Here is an 18333-nt window from a genome sequence, read left to right on the forward strand (position 1 = left end):
ATAAAAGAAAATTTTAATAAAGACAATTATTGTGGGCCGAAAAATTATTAATCTATTCTTATTTAATACATATTATTAAATATAAAAATTCTAAACGGAAAAATTAAATAACCTGCTGATATAAATGTTATAAATTATTGAAAAAAAAGAAAGACAAAAGAAAGATGAAAATATTTAATTCAAGAACGGAGAACAAAAGTGGGGAGAAGTATTCTTTATTTCTCTGCATATCTGTCCAATGGAAATTGGCGGGCTTATATAGTCAAGTTCTATTACTCTTCAGCCAATAAAATCATTCGACCTCCCAGGGTTCATTGCCCAAGTTATAATAAATGTAGCCGTCCACTCTTTCTCTTCATTTAACACATTCCGGTGAAAACTTTCCAGATTTACTGCATCCAGTGCAGAATATTTCAAATATATAACACCCCTTTTTACATTTTCACTATTTATAGATAATTAAATTAATTTTATTAAAAAAAAATTTAGTGAGAAAAAAATTAAAATAAAATAACATAATTATTTAATATTTTATAAAATAGGGTTAGACGTATTTATACTGTCTCATTAAAACCCTTACTAAAAAAACCCTGTGGAAAAAAATTTAATAAGGAAAAAAAATACAGTTCACATTTTATCTAATATACTCCACACATTTCAAGAACTTGCTTCCCTTGATCAATGTTCTCCTTCTTTGTAAGGGAATTAATTTGATTGTTTCCTAAGTCGTCGTATATCGATGTTATACACTAATTTTTCAAATATTAATGTTAGTAATGTCTTAGTGAATAAATTTACAAGTTTATCACTAGATTGTATTTGTTTAACATTAATTTTTTGGTTCTGTTAGAAAACAAGGGTGTAAAACAACTTTAGTGAGATATGTTTAGTTCTGTGTCTTTTAATGTGTCTATCTCTAATTTGGGTAATACATGCTGTATTATTTTCATATGATATGGAAGGAATATCTGTTGTAAGAGGAAGACTGCTTGTATTTCATATGTGATGGATGACAGACCGTAACCATATGCATTCACCGTTGGCTTCATGAAGAGCTATAATCTTTGAATTATTTAAAGATGTTACAACCAAGGTTTGTTTGATAAAACGTCATGATATTGTTATGTCATTATAAGTGAAAACATATTTCATCTATAAGCGGGTCTTATGAGGGTTAGAAAGATAACCAACATCTACATATCTAACCAAACTAGGATTTTTAGTAGATTTAACAGAATAAAATAATCACAAATCTCTAGTTTCATATAGGTAATGAAGTATACGTTTGATTTCATTTCAGTGGCAATAGATTGGAGCATAGCTAAATCAACAATAAATTCACTATAAAAGATACATCAAGTCTAGTGCATTGGGCCAATATAATAAGGTACCAATGATATTAGGATATGGTATTTCAAGACTGAGTTTTTTTTCATCTTCTTCTTTAAGATAAAATGGGTTTTTTTTTTTTTATCTAGAGACCAAATAACTATTGGGGTGTTCAAAGGATAACTCTTATTCATATTAAAGTGTTTTAACAATTTTTTAATATACATTGATTAATGGATAAGTATTCCATTTGAATTATATTCGATCTACACGCTGAGATAATATTTTGTTTTTTTCAAATCCTTCATGTCAATTTTTTTTTTCAAATATTCAACAATTTTTTAAAGCTCTTGAAGAGTTTCAATTAAATTTATATCATCAACATAAACTGTTATAATGACAAATCTCGATTCTGATTTTTTGATAAAGACACATAGACACATAAGGTCATTCATATAGTTTTTTTTTTTTCAAATATTTACTAAGGTGATTGTACCATATTCTTTCGGATTGTTTTAACCTTTATAATGATTTTTGTAACTTGATTAAGTACATGTCTCTTGAATAGACCCCCTTTGCTTCAGACAATTTAAATCCTTCAAGGAGTTTCATATCAATTTTAGTATCTAAATTTTTATACAAATAAGTATTAACTACGTTTATTAGATACATATTCAATCCTTCTAAGACTGTTAAGTTGATTAAATATCTGAATGTGATTATATCTAAATGTGATTATATCTATCATAAGTACATATGTTTCATCAAAGTTTATGCTCGACCTTTAAGAAAAACCTTAGGTTACAAGTCTTGCTTTATATCTAGCAATCTTATTTTTCTTATTTTTTTTAACAAATACTCATTTCTATCCAACAGGTTGTATGTCCTTAGGCGTTGGACTACAATCCAAACACTTGATGTTTTGCAAGTGAAACTAATTCTATTCGAATTGCTTCTTCTTATTTAGGTCAATCATGTCTTCGTCTACATTCATTCAGAGTACATGGTCAAAATGATCATCATTCATAATTTCAGTAGTTACTGCAAATGAGAATATATCATCAATATTAACTGTTTCACGATTCCACATTTCTCATATATAAGTATAATTTATAGATATTTTAATATTTTTATTTTTTTAGGGGTTTGTGCTACTTTTGGGGCTTAAGTCTCGCCAAGGACCATAATATTTTCTAGAAGAATATCAAATAGTCTAGATTTTTCAATCATTTTAGGATCAGCATGATTGATATCTATTTGATTTTTTGTATTTCGTTTTTGAAAGATATTGTCTTTTGATCTAACAGGTCTACAACGCTTCTGATGTGTAATAGATTGATCATCATGACACAAATGGACTGTTTAATAGTCACATTAATTCTTACTAGTGTATTAGCAGTTAGTACATGTGATTTTATCACTTTTGTCGTATCCATAAATACATCAGACATTTGGTTGATAATAATTTACAAGTGCACTATCATCTGCACTTCAATTTTACATTGGAATGTGCAATGATCCAGTTAAGAAATAGTAGGTAAGTACCAAGCAAATTTGTGTCTAACTTCAAGAGGTATTTTCTTTTCTCATAAAAGTGAGAATATTGTTTCATTAAAGTGATAATCTGTAAAGTGTATAGTAAAAAATCACTTATCAATAGTTTCATACATATGATAATGAATGGTGAATTATACCCAATAAATTCTCAAACAATGTTAGCATCACATTTTAGTGCGTTGAGGAGACGCAATAAGGACATATACAATACAATCAAATATCTTCAAATGAGATATATCAGATTGGTGATCAAGAACTAATTATAAAGGACAATTTTGATGATAAGAAGATCATAATCGAATTAATGTTGTAGCATATAATATAACATGCCCCCACATAAAAGTTAGTAATTGAGTTCTTAGTAATAAAGTACATGTAATTACTTGAAATCGTTTGATAAAAGACTTAGCTAATCTATTATGATGTGAACAAGCGAAGCTGGATGTTAAATATCAATCCTCATAGATACGCAATAATTATCAAATGTCTTAGATATTAGTGATCGTATTGACTTAATTAGATAATCTGAGAAATGTGTCTTCAACTAGATAATTTGAGTTAATAGTTTATTAAAGACAACATTTCAAGTTGACAATGAATAAACATGAGACTATTGTGTAGATGCATTAATTAAAACCATGAAATAACGAAATAACCCACTTGATAGATGAATAGATCCACATATGTCTCTTTAAATTCATTGTAGGAATGATAAGGATTCAACTCTAATTTTTAAAGGAGATTCTCTGATTACTAATTTGTCTAGTGAATAGGCAATGCAAATTTTTTTACTGGAAAATAAAATCTTTTGATTCTTTAGTGCATGACCATGTTAATTTTCAATAATTCTATGCTTCATTGTAGATCTTGGGTGACCGGCACGATCATACCAAAACATAAACACTTTTGGTTCAATACTGCGTAAGTTTCAATTGTCTTTATAATTGTAAAATACAATCTTGATGATAAAACGGAGAATTTTTCTAGTACAAGCCTTCTATCCAAGGCATTACTAGTTATACAGATGAATTACTCACCATTTTCATTCATAGTTTCAATGTGATATCCATTATTTCTTATATCTTTAAAATTTAATAGATTTCTCCTAGATCTACTTGAATATAATGTATTATTAATGTTTAATTTGGTCACATTTTTCAACAAAATTGTGGTTTTTTTGGAGTCTTTAATAAGATTTATTGATCTTGAAATCGTGTTTACTTTAACTTCAATTGATGCTAAAGTTAAGAAAATTTTCTTTTCTTTAAGAATTGTGTATGTTGTTGCACTGTCCATCAAATATATGTTTCAATCATCAACTTTTGAAGTTAATGCATTAATTTTAGAATCCACATTTTTTCATTTAAAAATTATGTTAATATTAATGTACACAAAATAGTGAAAGGGAGGAGAACATGATAATAAAATATAGAATAATATTCAGGACTCCAAAATAAGGATTTATAATGGATTTTAATTATGAAAATTTTGGGCATTCACGTCATTAGCTAAGTGACCTATATTTTTATTGTTGAAAGAAGTCTTGAAACATTAAGATTCATTAGATCGACAAAATATAAATAAACAAATTTGATTATATTTTTATGGATACTTAATATAAATCCACCCAATGTTTATGTGTACGACAAGTACGCAACCAATGGCATTTATGACCACATATATTGTTTTGTGATTCACTCTGCATTATTTTTTATTTTGCTTTAGTCTTATTCCACTTCTGGTGGTATAACTGAAATTTTCTATTATAACCATCTTCGAATAAAAAATTATTTCATTCATAATTTTACTCACACCTATGATAATTACTACTAGTAGTCGTGTTCATTTCAAGGAACAGTACAATGCTTGTGAGGCAAATTTGATGATTTTTCATTAATGTGCATATATAACATTAATTTAGAATTTCCTTTCCTGATATTGCTACTATAAGAGCATATTATAAAAATGAAAGGTGGAAAATATTCTCTTCCACGTTACCTCAATCAGGGAAAAATTCTGAACGTTATAGAGTTATACTAAATTACAGAACCATTGAAAGTATTATTAAATTTTATGTTTAAATTTATCTTTCAAATTTCTCCAGAATTTTAGTAGATCCACCATTATATTCACATATTCAACTCGTAATCCTCCAAGAATGTAATGCCAAAGAAAAAATAACAGCTTTAGATTTATCCTTCTGAGACATTTTATTTAATTACTTTTTCAAGGTTCATATATTCAAAATCCTATCAAAGCTAGAAACTTTAGGTTCAAATATTGTTCATGTACACAAGACTTCTGATTTTATAGAAAATATATTGAGATTAATTTTTGAAACTTCAGTTCAGATATTATCCCATAATTACAAAACTTCTAGTTTTATAAATAGTATTCAAAATATTATATAGTATGTAAAACTTCAATTCTGATGATATTTCAGAGTTTAAGTCCATCTTTTTCATGATTTATGTAAACTTCAGGCTGTAAATTAAATATAGTTATTATAAAATAAATAAATATTTTGATGAAACTTGGGATTTCGAGCCGATATATATATTCTTATGATTTTGTAAACTTCAAGTTATAAATTGGATATAATTATTATAATATAAATATTATTCAAATGATATTCAGGACTTTTGGTCCAAATTCATAATTTTACAAACTTTAGATTGTAAATAAAATATAATTAGGATTTATATTTACAAATATGAAACAATTATAAAAATTGGCATGACTATAGTTTGTTTTTTGCAAACAAAAAAATAAATATAATGAAAAAATTAAACAGAATGATAATTGAAACAACCATGGGTTGTATTTTACAAACAAGACAATATCATAATTAAAATATCTATAGTTGTATCATATAAATAAGATAACAACATAATTAGGAAAAACTAATATTAAAATATATTTGAGTAAATTCTGTTGATAATGTATCATAAATTATTAAAAAAAGAAAGATGAAAATATTTGATTCAGAAAAGAAGCACAAAAGTGGGGAGGAGTATTCTTTATTTCTCTAAATATCCATACAATGGAAAGAGATGGGTTTATATAGTCAAATTTTATCACTCTTAAGCGAATAAAATCATTCCACCTCCCAGGGTTCATTGTCTAAGTTATAATAAATGTACCTGTTCACTCTTTTTCTTCATTTAATACATTTTCTTGATATTTTTCCAAATTTACTACACAAGTGGTGGAAAATCCTCCAAATATATAACAACAAATAGGGTTGGATTCGAGCCGAGCTCAGCTCGGCTCGCAGCCAGCTCGGGCTCAGCTCGGTTTTTTTATGGCCAGCTTGAGTTCGACTCGAACTGAACTCGACTCAGCTTATTTTCGACTCAGCTCGTTTACAGCTCAGCTCGACTCGTTTTTCATATCAAAACTGTACCGTTTTGTATATATATATAGAGATCAAAACGATATCGTTTTGTATAAAAAATTTAAAAAAAAATTATCAAGCCAGCTCGAGTCCAGCCTTAACAACAAAGACATAATTAACAATTTAAATCAATAATTTGAAAATAAAAAAAAAAAAATCTTCCTAGAGACTTGATCTTGCGCGCATTCAATTTTATTTGCATCCTAATAGCATGACAAATTCACACATCCGCAGATCTACCAACATTCATGTTAGCATAATATAATAGTTGGTTAGACATTTTTTTTGCAACATAGTGGCTACTTACACAAGTACCGACTAACACGGTATTTAATATGTTAGACATATGATAGTCAAATTGTATATTATATTATATATAAAAAATTTAATTTTTTGTATCGTATGATAAAGTTTTTAAAAAATAAAATATTAATAAATATTAAAAGTTCTAATTGACAAGTCAACATTTTGGAAATAACAAAAAAATCTCAAAATTTTTTATATACACTCTTACTATATTATTATTTTCTTTAAAAAAGTATAACAATCAGTATTGATAATATGTATCGTATTATATGATATGTATACTATATTATATTAATTCGATACACTTTATGATATGTATTATTTTTTACCTTATCACATTATATTGTAAAATACAGATAATCATGGTTAGACGTCACCCCATCCCTCGTATCACTAAGCTACCATGTTAGATATTATATTTAAATTAAAAAAAAATTCTAAAATGGGTCTCTATCATCCTAGTTGTCACAACCTTAAATTGCAATTCTCTTAGACATTGGAAATCAAATATTATTTCAACTCTCTCAATTCAATATCCCAATTCTCTCAAACACTTGAAATCTGAAATTTGTCTTATGCAAAACTGAATTTGTGCCCTTTCTCAAATAAGGTTGAAAAAACAAATGAGAGAGTGAAAATTTTTAGGCTTAGTGTTCAACATGAGAGCTAAGGTAAGTTCAAATTCTCTTTAGGTTGAAGAAACCAATTAACTTGGACATTTGATATTCTTCCTCCAAAGAAATAGGTCTCAATTTCTTATACATAACCCTACACGCTTGGGGGCATATAGACCATAAAATTATATGTATTTATTTTAAATATATAAATAAATACATACTTTATGTATGTTGTTAAATGGTTGGATAATTTTGAATTAAAGATAAAATAACATTCAATTATGTAATTACATAACGTGTGTATTCATTTGTATACATAAAAATGGGTATATATAATATCACTCATGTATAAATTCCGAATCTCCTCTCTCCATCGGGTTCAGGTAGCTTCAAAGTCAGGTCGATTCCAGACTCGGAAAAAACTGGCCTGTCCAAGGAATCCGACATTAACCCTACACCCAAGGTTTGAGAGACACGATCCCTTGCCCTCCACCATGACAGGATGTTGGGTCACTTGGCTAGCACAAATGTTATCCAAAGTTGTGAAAAGGCGATATTAAACTCTTCTAAAAAGGAAAAAAAAAAAAAAAACTTCTTATTTTCACTCAGTTTTCGTCAACAAAGATTCTAAAATACATCTTTTAGGAAAATTGACGGTGTAATAAAGGTGAACTAAAAAATTTGTAAAATTTCAAAATTTGTGTGACATTTTTTAAGATAATATTATGATAATTATGATTCATTGTTTTATATTATTATTATTTTTAAAAATATATATTTTATGATACAATATGATGTATGTTATATAATATGAGAAATAAGCTCTCATATACGCATTCTCTCTCCTAGAGATAAGCTCTCCACAAAACTACCAGAGCTTTATCATTTTAATTGTAAGATCTGAGCATTTTAATTAAGCTAATTTGATTTTAATGTTGGAGGGCTAACACATTAACGCCATAACACCTCCACTATTAGAGGTGGATACGAGTAAAATTGAGCCTGAATATCCCTTGGCTTAAATTTGATTCGAATTCTTCGAGTCAATATTGAAAGTGATTTGAGTTTGGTTCAAGTAAAAATGATTTGATTTGAGTTCGATTCAAATTTAGTTCAAATTTATAGTTCGAATATGTGATTCAAATTTATAGTTTATTAACAAAACAACGTTATTTAATAATTATTTAACATAATTATAATTCGTGGTTTGTTCCTATAACAAAATTAATCTTATTCTGATTATTATATTGAATGATAAATTACATTAATGAAAAATGTCAACTTCGTGTTCGTTAGATTAGTGTATTCACTCTTAATTGCTGCTGCGACTAGCTCTTTAATATTTGATCTTTGTTCATATCTCTAGAAGTTTGAATTTATCCGACAACTTATTTTTCAGGTATAATTAATCTTAATTGCAGTTGCCTAATTTAGGTTATGAATATTTAATGTTTACTGTTTGTTCATAGCTCAAGTCATCTCGATACTATACATATGAAACAGTGCCGTCAACTCACATCAACACTACGCATAAATTAAGCTTACTACTTTAACCTAATTGTTATTCTTTTAGAGTAATATATAGAAGAAAAATTTTCATGAAATTTTTAATAAATTTTCATGAAATAAATATATTTGTTAGAATATATTTGAAAATATTTTAAATATATTATTTTCTATATTAAAATATACCATAAATATATAATTTTTTAAATTAGGAGTATTCTAAATGGTCAAAGGATTGTTTTCCACTAAAGTTTTAGCGTAAGCTTGCTTCATCATCCAGACTTGTTGATGAAAAACGACCTTTTTGAAGGACAAGTGTCATTCTTCATTGACATTAGAGCTCTGCAGGTGGAGATAATGACGATGATGAGAAAGAAAACTTTAGGGATTTAGAGGGGAAAAATTACTTTTCAAGTTTTGGTAGAGTGAAATGTGAGTTTTCAAAACTCCGGAGGGGGGGGGGATGAGATAAAATTGTACATTTATTTAATATTATTGATAAAATAGTGACTTTACTCTTATTTATAACAAAAAATTTAAATAAAAGTTAGTCGTTCAGATGCGTCAACGAAGAACAATGCTTCTAGACGACGAAAGGTCATCATTCATTAATGTCGGAGCTTTGAAGGTTAAGATGATGGTAGCCACTGTCTCTGTCACCAGAGAGGGGTGAAAACCAAAGGGATTTGGGAGGGGAAAGTTATTTTTCAAAGTTAAGGTTGAGGTGAAATATAAGTTTTCAAAATTCGGAGAAAAAAATGAGATAAAATTATATGTTTTTTTAATATTATTGATAAAATAATTATTTTACCTTTACTTATAATTGAAAATTTTAATAGAAATTAACTTATAGATAAATATTTGAATTTTTGAATTGTCGTATATATGTTTTTGAGATTGCGCTAAAACTTAGGTAGAAAATCGTCATTTTGCCTATTCTAAATATCTATTTTTCCTTTTTACATTATTGTGTATTGATTATATTTGTATTTTCTTATATAGAATTTATGATAGATATAAATTTACGTATTATTTATACAACTTAACATATCATAAATAAAATTTATTCCTATTTTAATATTGTGATAATATTTATGAAAAATTTATATGACCAAAAAGCTACAGCAACAAGAAGGCAACAAACACAAGCTCTACATAAGGCCATTCCCATTCTTTCCTTGCCCTCTTTTCTCTCTATTTTCTTTTTCATAAACTCTTTATACCTCTCTTTCCCCACGTCTCTCCTCCCACTCCTCTTCCCCATTCCAACAGCTCTCCGCAAAATTACCAAACTCTCCCTCCCATTTAAACTTCTCTCTTCCAAGTCCTTCATCTGCATGTACACTTCCCTCACGGACATTTCTCCTCCTTCTTCCCCTCCCAGCGTCACCGTCACCTCGCACTCCACAAACTCCCTCGTCGACCACGATTGCCACCATCGACCATGATCGCTTCCAATGACTACTGCCGCATACTTCACGTGCACCTCACGTGTCAACCAGTGTTGCTCCACTGAAATTGGCCACCTGCTGGATAAATTTACCGCTCGCTTTCCATTTGAATCAATTATTATCCAACTCAAAGTAAGATTCTCTTCAAGTTGTTTGATCAAAGCTTTAGTTTCACTTGCAAATTTTGTCGGCGTGGGTACCCGCTGTTTTTCGTCAAGTAAATCGATTCTAAATGGAGGAAACTGGAACCAGCCAGTGACGGTCTCCGTCTCCACAACTTTTGAGAGAATCGGATTGTTTTGGTAGTGAATATCAACGGCTGAGATTAACTCTGTAGTGTCAAGTACCGAAGAATCATCAAATTGATTAGCTGCGTGTTTTGAATAAGACTTCCGGATTTGGCAGTCGAGAACTGGAAATGAATCAGAAAAGAAAGAACGGTGCGCGGCGGGGAAGGTGGAGATAAGAGTTTGGACACGAGGGTTGTTGGTGGAAGGCCACGTGGAGGTGCATATTTGGCGCCACAGATTGTCTTGGAGGGATAGAGAGCGTAGTTGGGAGGAAGCAGAAGCGATGACAACGAGGGTTTGGCCGTCGAGTTTGGTTAGGATATGGTTCTGAATGACGTCGGGATGGACGGTTGATATTGAATCGCAGAGGGCTTGAAGTTGATCAGTTGTGGGAGAAGAAGCCATTGTTGAGCTTGATGGTGTTCTTGAGTTAAGGTACCAAATTGATGGATATATACAGACACACACACACACAAGGTAAAAACAACCACAAGAAGAATATTGGAAGAAATACGACATAACATGGGTCGTTTAGCCTCAGGCTAAATTGTTGCCCACCCAAACTTTGATAAACTAACATTTCCAACACTTTAAGTTTGAAAAGTTTATTTTCTCACCTGCCCCTCAAATCAATTAGTGTTAACATTTAGTTTTACTATAAATTATTAGTTTACTCTTTTTAATAAAACTATAAAAATACCGTTAATATTTCATATAAATTTCAATTACCAATTTATTCTTATTTATTATTAAAATTATGGAAATATCTAAACAAAATTTAAATATTAATTATAATTACATTTTTTAGTTTTCTTTTTTGAATTATATTCTTTTATAATCTTCCTTTATTTTATATTTCTTCTTCTCCACTATGTCTTTTCTCATCTTCACAATCACCGTTCATATTTTTATATCGTGATTATATAGTTCTCACTTATTATTTCATTTACTGTCACCATCATTACTGTTTATGCTTTCTCATCCGTCATCTCTTGAGTTACTATCACCATTAATCTCACCACCACTACTACAACCACAATCTCACTACTATTGATTGTTTCTCACCCCTAATCTCAAGTCAATGCAACCATCATTGTTGTCATTGTCATCACTTATAACACTACCTCCCTCACTATTTTGTTGTCATGAAAAAGTAATCTTTTTTCTCCGAAGATAAACTTATTTTACAATATCCTCAATAGGGATATTTTCTTCAAATTCAAAATCTTTTACTTTGCTATATTGTCCTGATAAGTAATTTGGTGTCAAGAGAAGTCTAAAGTGTTTCCAGCTCATAAGCAAGAACATCAAATTGAAGAGGCTTTTTTTGGCATTATGACTACATATATATATATAGCCAATAGAAAGATGCAATCCCAAGCTAGAAAGGTCGGAGAAGAGAGAATGGAATTGAAAGGCTTTCTACAAATGATTGGGAAAGAAAGGGAAATACAGATAGAAGCCTAAAGTGGTTAGACCAATTACAATTGATTAGCTAAAGTACATCCACTTGGATTCGATTCTTTGTTTTTCCTGATCAATGGTATTGCATTTGTTGTGATGAAAAAAAATGTAAAAGTAAGAAAAAGGTGTTGGTGAATGAATTTGAGACGCAAAAAGATTTGGCGAGATAAGGTGGCATGGAAGAAGGAAGGAGGGGAGGGGGGAGGAGGGGAGGGGAAAGAGGAGGTGGGGGAAGAAAAAGAAGAAATAAAAAGAGAGGAAAGAGAAAATGAAGAAAAAAAGGGAAGGGATCTCTTTTTTTTTTTAAATAAAGTAAAATCATCATCATTTTAACTTTTATAAATTTAATTGACGTTAAAACATGTTAGAATTTTAGAAAAAATTAACCTTTCTGCTCTTATACTTAATGATTTTCATTATGGAAATTAACAATTAGGTGAGAAAATAAACATTCCAAATTTAAGGATGGGAAAATTCTTTAATCAAAGTTTGGGTGGGAATCGGATAACTAATGTTTGACCATGTAAGTAATTACAAAGGTCAAACTTGTGGTCAAACTTGGTAACAAAAACAAAAACAAAAACAAAAATAATAAATATATATTTCCCACCCTAGGTTTGGGAAACTCACATGTTTCCCCTTGAATGCTTTAACTACAAACTCCCACTAAGAACACTATTTCATTAGGAAAAAAAAAAAAACTAGTTGTAAAAATACATAAAAATCATTTCATCTTCTCAAAATTTTGAAATAAATAATAAATAAGTAAAAATTTGTTGGCCTTGGAGCCACTTGAAAATGTGTAATTTGACTAAAATCATACTAAGTTGTGTACAATTGATCAAGATTATACCCAAAATATAATTCGATGAAAATAACACTAGACTATATACAATCGGTCAAGATTATACCCAAAAAGTGTAATATGGTCAAAACTACACATTTCCAAGTGTGATTCAAACTAAATCATATGAAAAAAAAAGTGATCTTGCCAAAATTTCATATAGGGGTACAATCTTGTTAGGTATATGTTTGAAATTGCATCAAGCAAGGTGCAATCTAGTGAGATCACATTGTGGCTATGATTCTGATTGTTAGATACACCTTTTCAGGTGTAATTTGGCCTAAGTTGCATTCGAAAAATGTGATTTACCTTAGTTCAAATTGATACACATTAAAACATCACTGATTCAACAAGATCTCAATCTGCTAATGCTATTCAAGTCATATATGGTTAGATCATTAGTGATCTCTTTTAAATAGTTTAAGGTAATTTATTAATTTATATGTTTAATGCAGTTGCCGAAATTATTTTTCATTTAGCAAGTATATTTTAGATAGTAGATTAGATTTTAAACCTTCAAGGGATGAGGAGCATAGTTTTACCAAACCCTGGGAGGGAAGTTGATTTTCTCCTAATTAAAAAGGCCACTTGGTCATTTTCTACCTAAGATTTGGTGAAACATAAATTTTCATTCTTTAATTTGCAGTTAATTTTCTACCCATCATTCACTTTCAATACTGAATTTCTTTTGACATCAGTATTAATTATTATTTCATCATTTTATTTATATAACAATAAAAAATGCCCTCACTATTTAAGACAAATTTCAATTATCAATATGTCTGTAATTTTATATATACATTATAAATATATCTCTTTCAAGTATAGAAATATAATTGACCGGTTTATCCTTTAATTATATTCCAATAATTAATATTATAATTTGTTATTTTTCTGTTTCTAAAAAATAATTTTGCCCTTCCTTTTGTTTAATTTTTTACCACCAACCATCAACCATCCTCTTTCTACTCTCTTTCATCTTCACCAAAAACATCAGTGTTAGTCATTCTTTTTCTTCTCTTATCATTTTTACCATCGATTATCATTTTTCTTTGTCATTTTTGCGACCACTTTTTTATTTTTAATTTCCTAAAAAAATCCTTCAATAACCATATATTTATATTTAATTTAATTAAAATAAAGTGACATGAGAAAGACAAGAAAGAGAGAGATTGACATTTATTAAAAAAGAATTAAGTGAAAGAAGACGAGGGAGATACAATAATGTAAAAAAAATATAAAAGTGTAACTATTATGGATATGAGAAACATATATGTTTTAAATATTTTTTAATTGTTTTTTAAGTTTATGTTAAAATAATATTTTTACTCTTTCACGTAACATAATTTAAATATAAAAATGAATGTTGGGGGAGAAAATCAAACTCTTTAAACCTTTGATGTGGGAATTTGTTACTTCAACAAAACATTGGGTGAAAAATAGTGCTTTTGGTGTAATTAAAATTACTAACTTAAAAAAGTAAGCTCACACGACACTGCTAAGAATTTTGGAGAGTGGCATACATTATCTCAAAGTTTGTCATCTTCTTTGTGAATTGGATCCGTAAATACAACTCTTAGCTGAGGCCATTCTCAACATTAACATTATAAATAAATAAATAAATAAAAATACTAAAATAATAGGCAAATATTTAAACAACGTTATATTTATAGATTTTCCTGTTGAAATCAACTGAAGAGACATATGAATTAAATGCCGTTATCTAGAAAAATCCTTGGTGGATATACAAATTACATTGACGAGACAGGTGGTGAGTCGTTTAAATGAAGACAATCATTGAATTATTGGAGTCGATTTTGGTTTAAACATGAGTTGGACTACGTGCACACTTAGGCCTCGAAATTGGCCCAACATGTCATTCATGTTTTTAAGCATACATTTTTTAAGAAAAGTACTTACTACCATATAGGGTGCAGTGAAAAACTAAAGTGATTTCTTCTTAATTTTGAAAATCTAATGCCCACCAATGAATAAAATTTCATTGAAAAAATCAGTTAAAATTAATGATAAAAACGTTATTTAACAAAAAATTTAAAAAACACAAGATTCATTATTTTTCCCCCTTAAGTTTTAAAAGCTAAGAACTTCACTCCTACCTTAAGTTTTCAAATTTTGAAAACTAGCATCTGCACCCCCCCCCCCCCCAAATATAGGGTTTTCTTCCTCGTCACTTCGACCACCATCCTTGGTGAACAACAATCAGTCTTTCTTTCTCGAGGCGATGTCTCTCGGTTCGAAGCCCTTTCCTCCTAGACGTCCTTCATCTAGATCGAAAAATCCAAATGAAGGAGCCTTTCGTGTGGACTACAAGATTCGTTTAGACAAGTTGTCATCATTTGGGATGACAACGAGACCAAGGCTTTATGGTATTGGATGACGACTCGTCTGGACGATGTCTTCATCGTCTAAACAAAGGACATCTAGATTTTTCAATCCAAACATCATTTGGGGGCTTTAGACAAAGAGGTATTATCGAGAGAAAGAAAGACCGACCATCATCCATTGGAGATGGTGGCTGAAATGGGGAGGAAGAAAACCCTAACTTTTGGGGAGGGGGGGAAGAGGGAATGCTACTTTTCAAAGTCTGAAAACTTTAGACAACGATAAAATTGTTATTTTTAAAACTTAGAGGGGAAAATATAAAGAATTTTATATTTTTTAAATTTTTTTGTTAAAAAATAGTTTTGCTCTTAATTTTAACTAAGTTTTTTAATGAAATTTTGTTTATAGGCTAGTGTGTAGGTTTTTAAAAGTTGGAGAGGGTCACTTAGGATTTTACTATACCTTAGATGGGAACAAGTCTTTTGACCTTAAGAATATAATTAGATATATAAATAATGTAATATTATATAATTAAATATTATTTTATTTTTAATTCAAAATTAATAGATCTCATAATAATACATAATTTAAATATTCAATTGAATATTTAAAACTGAATACACGTAATAATACTCTTTTAAATTTAATCGCTTTCTTTATGGATTGTCAATCATTGTTTACTTATTTTTAACATAAATGACTTCCAATCCAGTTTTAATTATCCATTAGAAAGGGGTTATTTTACTTTAATAATTTGTTGACATCTTCTTAAATATGATTAAAAAATATACAAGTACAATCTCTCCTTAAATATGATTAAAATAATCAACTCGTAAATGATTCTAGTAAAGATCTCTTATTTTTACTCTTAATAAGATAAAAACCATTACTTCCATGAAAATAAAAAACACTTTTATTTATAATAAAATTATACGTATTTATTTTAAGTATATAAATAGGTATATATTGAATGTGTGATATCAATTTATTGGATGATTTTAAATTAAAGATAAAATAATATATAATAACATAATGACACATCATATGTATATTCAAATATGTGGTAAGCATAACATTGCTCTTTAAATTAATATTGAAATATGCAACATTATTTTTTTTTAGTTTCTGTTAAAAAAATATAGAAAATGTAAAAAAAAAAAGTGTTTGATACATCAAGAAATCAAAAAGAAAAAGAAATTGTGTTAATTCAGTTTAGGTTAAAAATCAACTTTTTCATAAAACTAATAAACAAGCTTGACAATTTCGAATAATTCCTTATTGTTCAAGTATAGTCAAATGAGACATGTCACTCAATTGGTGTGAATATATAACACCTAGTACTAGTAGACTTTTTGATATTTTATGTAGGTTATATTGTATTTTTCATACAATTTATAATTAATATAAAATATAAAAAAGTCACTTGAGCAACTGAAACAAATTATTCAAATCTTTTTCATATTATATTATATTTTATTTTAGTGTTAGAAGAGAGTTTTTCTTTATGTTTCTCCTAGATATGTAATGTTTCATTTATAGTAAAGACACATGAACAAAATATACACCCTTAGCTAGATACAAACAATACAATAAACCTAAATCTAAAAACATTAGGGAGAAGAAACAAAAGAAAAAAAAAAAAAGTAAAGATGAGGAGAAAGAAGTGAAGTGAATTTAGGGAATAAGGGGTAAAATCATCCAAAATTTGCATCATAGGCCTTACCTTCAAAGACAACTAGAGATGGGTTGTTTTTTAATTTGACTTCTAGAATAAGATCATATAAGTAATAATATCTTAATGAAATCTTTGTTTGCAATTCTTTGAGGGTCAGGCTATTATAAAACAAACCGTTGAGACAAAACTTATTGGCCCTTCACTCAATGTAATTCAAGAGACTTGGATGAGAAGTTAGATTTAATTATTTTCAATGCCAACAACAAAATATTAAGTTATTGTATTACCAGGAATCAATGGTTTTGATTTTATATCACAAATTTGAGAAAAAGTTTTGTGTAACAATAGATTGACTTATGGCATAATATCCTGCAACAAGTATTAAGTTGTTTGTTTTTACAAATTATAATAATTAAAAGCTAGTATTTTAACATAAATATCCTTATAAAAATATTTATTACTATATATGTTTATAGCTTTCATTACAAACCTTTAATTTAATTAGATATTACAAAATGTTTTTTTTAACTTGCAAGAAATCTAAGAGCGATTAAACACAAAAGAAAGTTATTACTGGTTTTAGTCCTAGATTAAAATTTCAATGTCATTTATTTCCTCTCATGGTAAAACTATAAAATAAACTAACTAAGATTGAATTCGAACCGAATTAGGTGGTCAAGTGCTTATTTATTTTGCATGCAAAGTGATATGGTCAAATATTAACGTAGGATGAAATAAAAGGGTTAAACTTGTAAGTTGAAAAGTAATGATATGCCAATTCAAGGATACTATCACATTAATTTTTATGTTGAAATTGGTGTCCTAGAGTCAATCCTTCTTATGATACAAGTTCATGAATCAAGGTCATATATGCAATTTATTGTGGCTTTCTTTGTGTGTAACAGCGTATAATTATGTCAAGACAAATACCTTTAGAATGGTTAAACTATAATAGGAGAATCATTACATGACAACTGATTGAGAGAACTCTATGTTCACATTAGGTGATTGTGAAACGTTCGTAGTCCTAATATTACCATGACCAAAGAAACGAGTAATGTAGTTAAGATTATCATATTGTTAAATGACCTCATCAAAAGATAAAGACAAATTTCATATGTCAAAATTGTTTGTTAATAATTTGGTATAACACAATGTTATAAGCATGTCCACCAGACTGATCCACCAAAAGAATTTCATATAAATGGTTGTTTTAATGTCTACGAAATAAATCCTCTTAGCAAACGGGAGTACATGTGGTCCTTAGACTTAAGATCATCAAATTATCTTGTGTAATGATCTATATAATTTGATACAATCCAACGTAATCATTATCAAATATTGTTAAAAAAACGGTGATTGATCGTATCGAGATATAAATGAAGGCTATAGTGGATCAACAAATTATTTGTCACTTTTGATCATAGAATCAAATATCACTTATAGGTTAAATTGATGAGTATCAACAACTAATAAAACATGTTATCATAGCAGGATTGACTCATTGCTTAATCTAATATCGTAAGATGTTGATACAAGCATTACTCCATACAT

At 28.7% G+C, this 18333-nt stretch overlaps 1 protein-coding gene across 1 annotated transcript; it reads right to left on the reverse strand.

Moving 5' to 3' along the window:
* Positions 1-7548: 7548 nt before the first annotated feature.
* LOC123208550 (probable F-box protein At2g36090) lies at positions 7549-10868 on the reverse strand. Its single transcript, XM_044626081.1, has 2 exons — positions 9825-10868; positions 7549-7633 (listed from the first exon to the last, which is right to left on the reverse strand). Exons 1-2 carry the CDS (start codon positions 10856-10858, stop codon positions 7549-7551), a joined length of 1119 nt encoding a protein of 372 aa, XP_044482016.1. The 5' UTR covers positions 10859-10868.
* Positions 10869-18333: the final 7465 nt, after the last annotated feature.

The sequence above is a fragment of the Mangifera indica genome, chromosome 2 (genome assembly GCF_011075055.1).
Source record: "Mangifera indica cultivar Alphonso chromosome 2, CATAS_Mindica_2.1, whole genome shotgun sequence".
Lineage (NCBI taxonomy): Eukaryota > Viridiplantae > Streptophyta > Magnoliopsida > Sapindales > Anacardiaceae > Mangifera > Mangifera indica.

Excerpts from the sequence above, each read along its gene's own strand:
- LOC123208550 (XM_044626081.1), bottom strand. The coding sequence starts at position 10,858 with ATGGCTTCTTCTCCCACAACTGATCAACTTCAAGCCCTCTGCGATTCA. Across the intron at positions 7,634-9,824 it reads CTTGTTGCTGTAGCTTTTTG|GCCAGTTTTTTCCGAGTCTG; the intron begins GTCATATAAATT and ends TTCCTTGGACAG.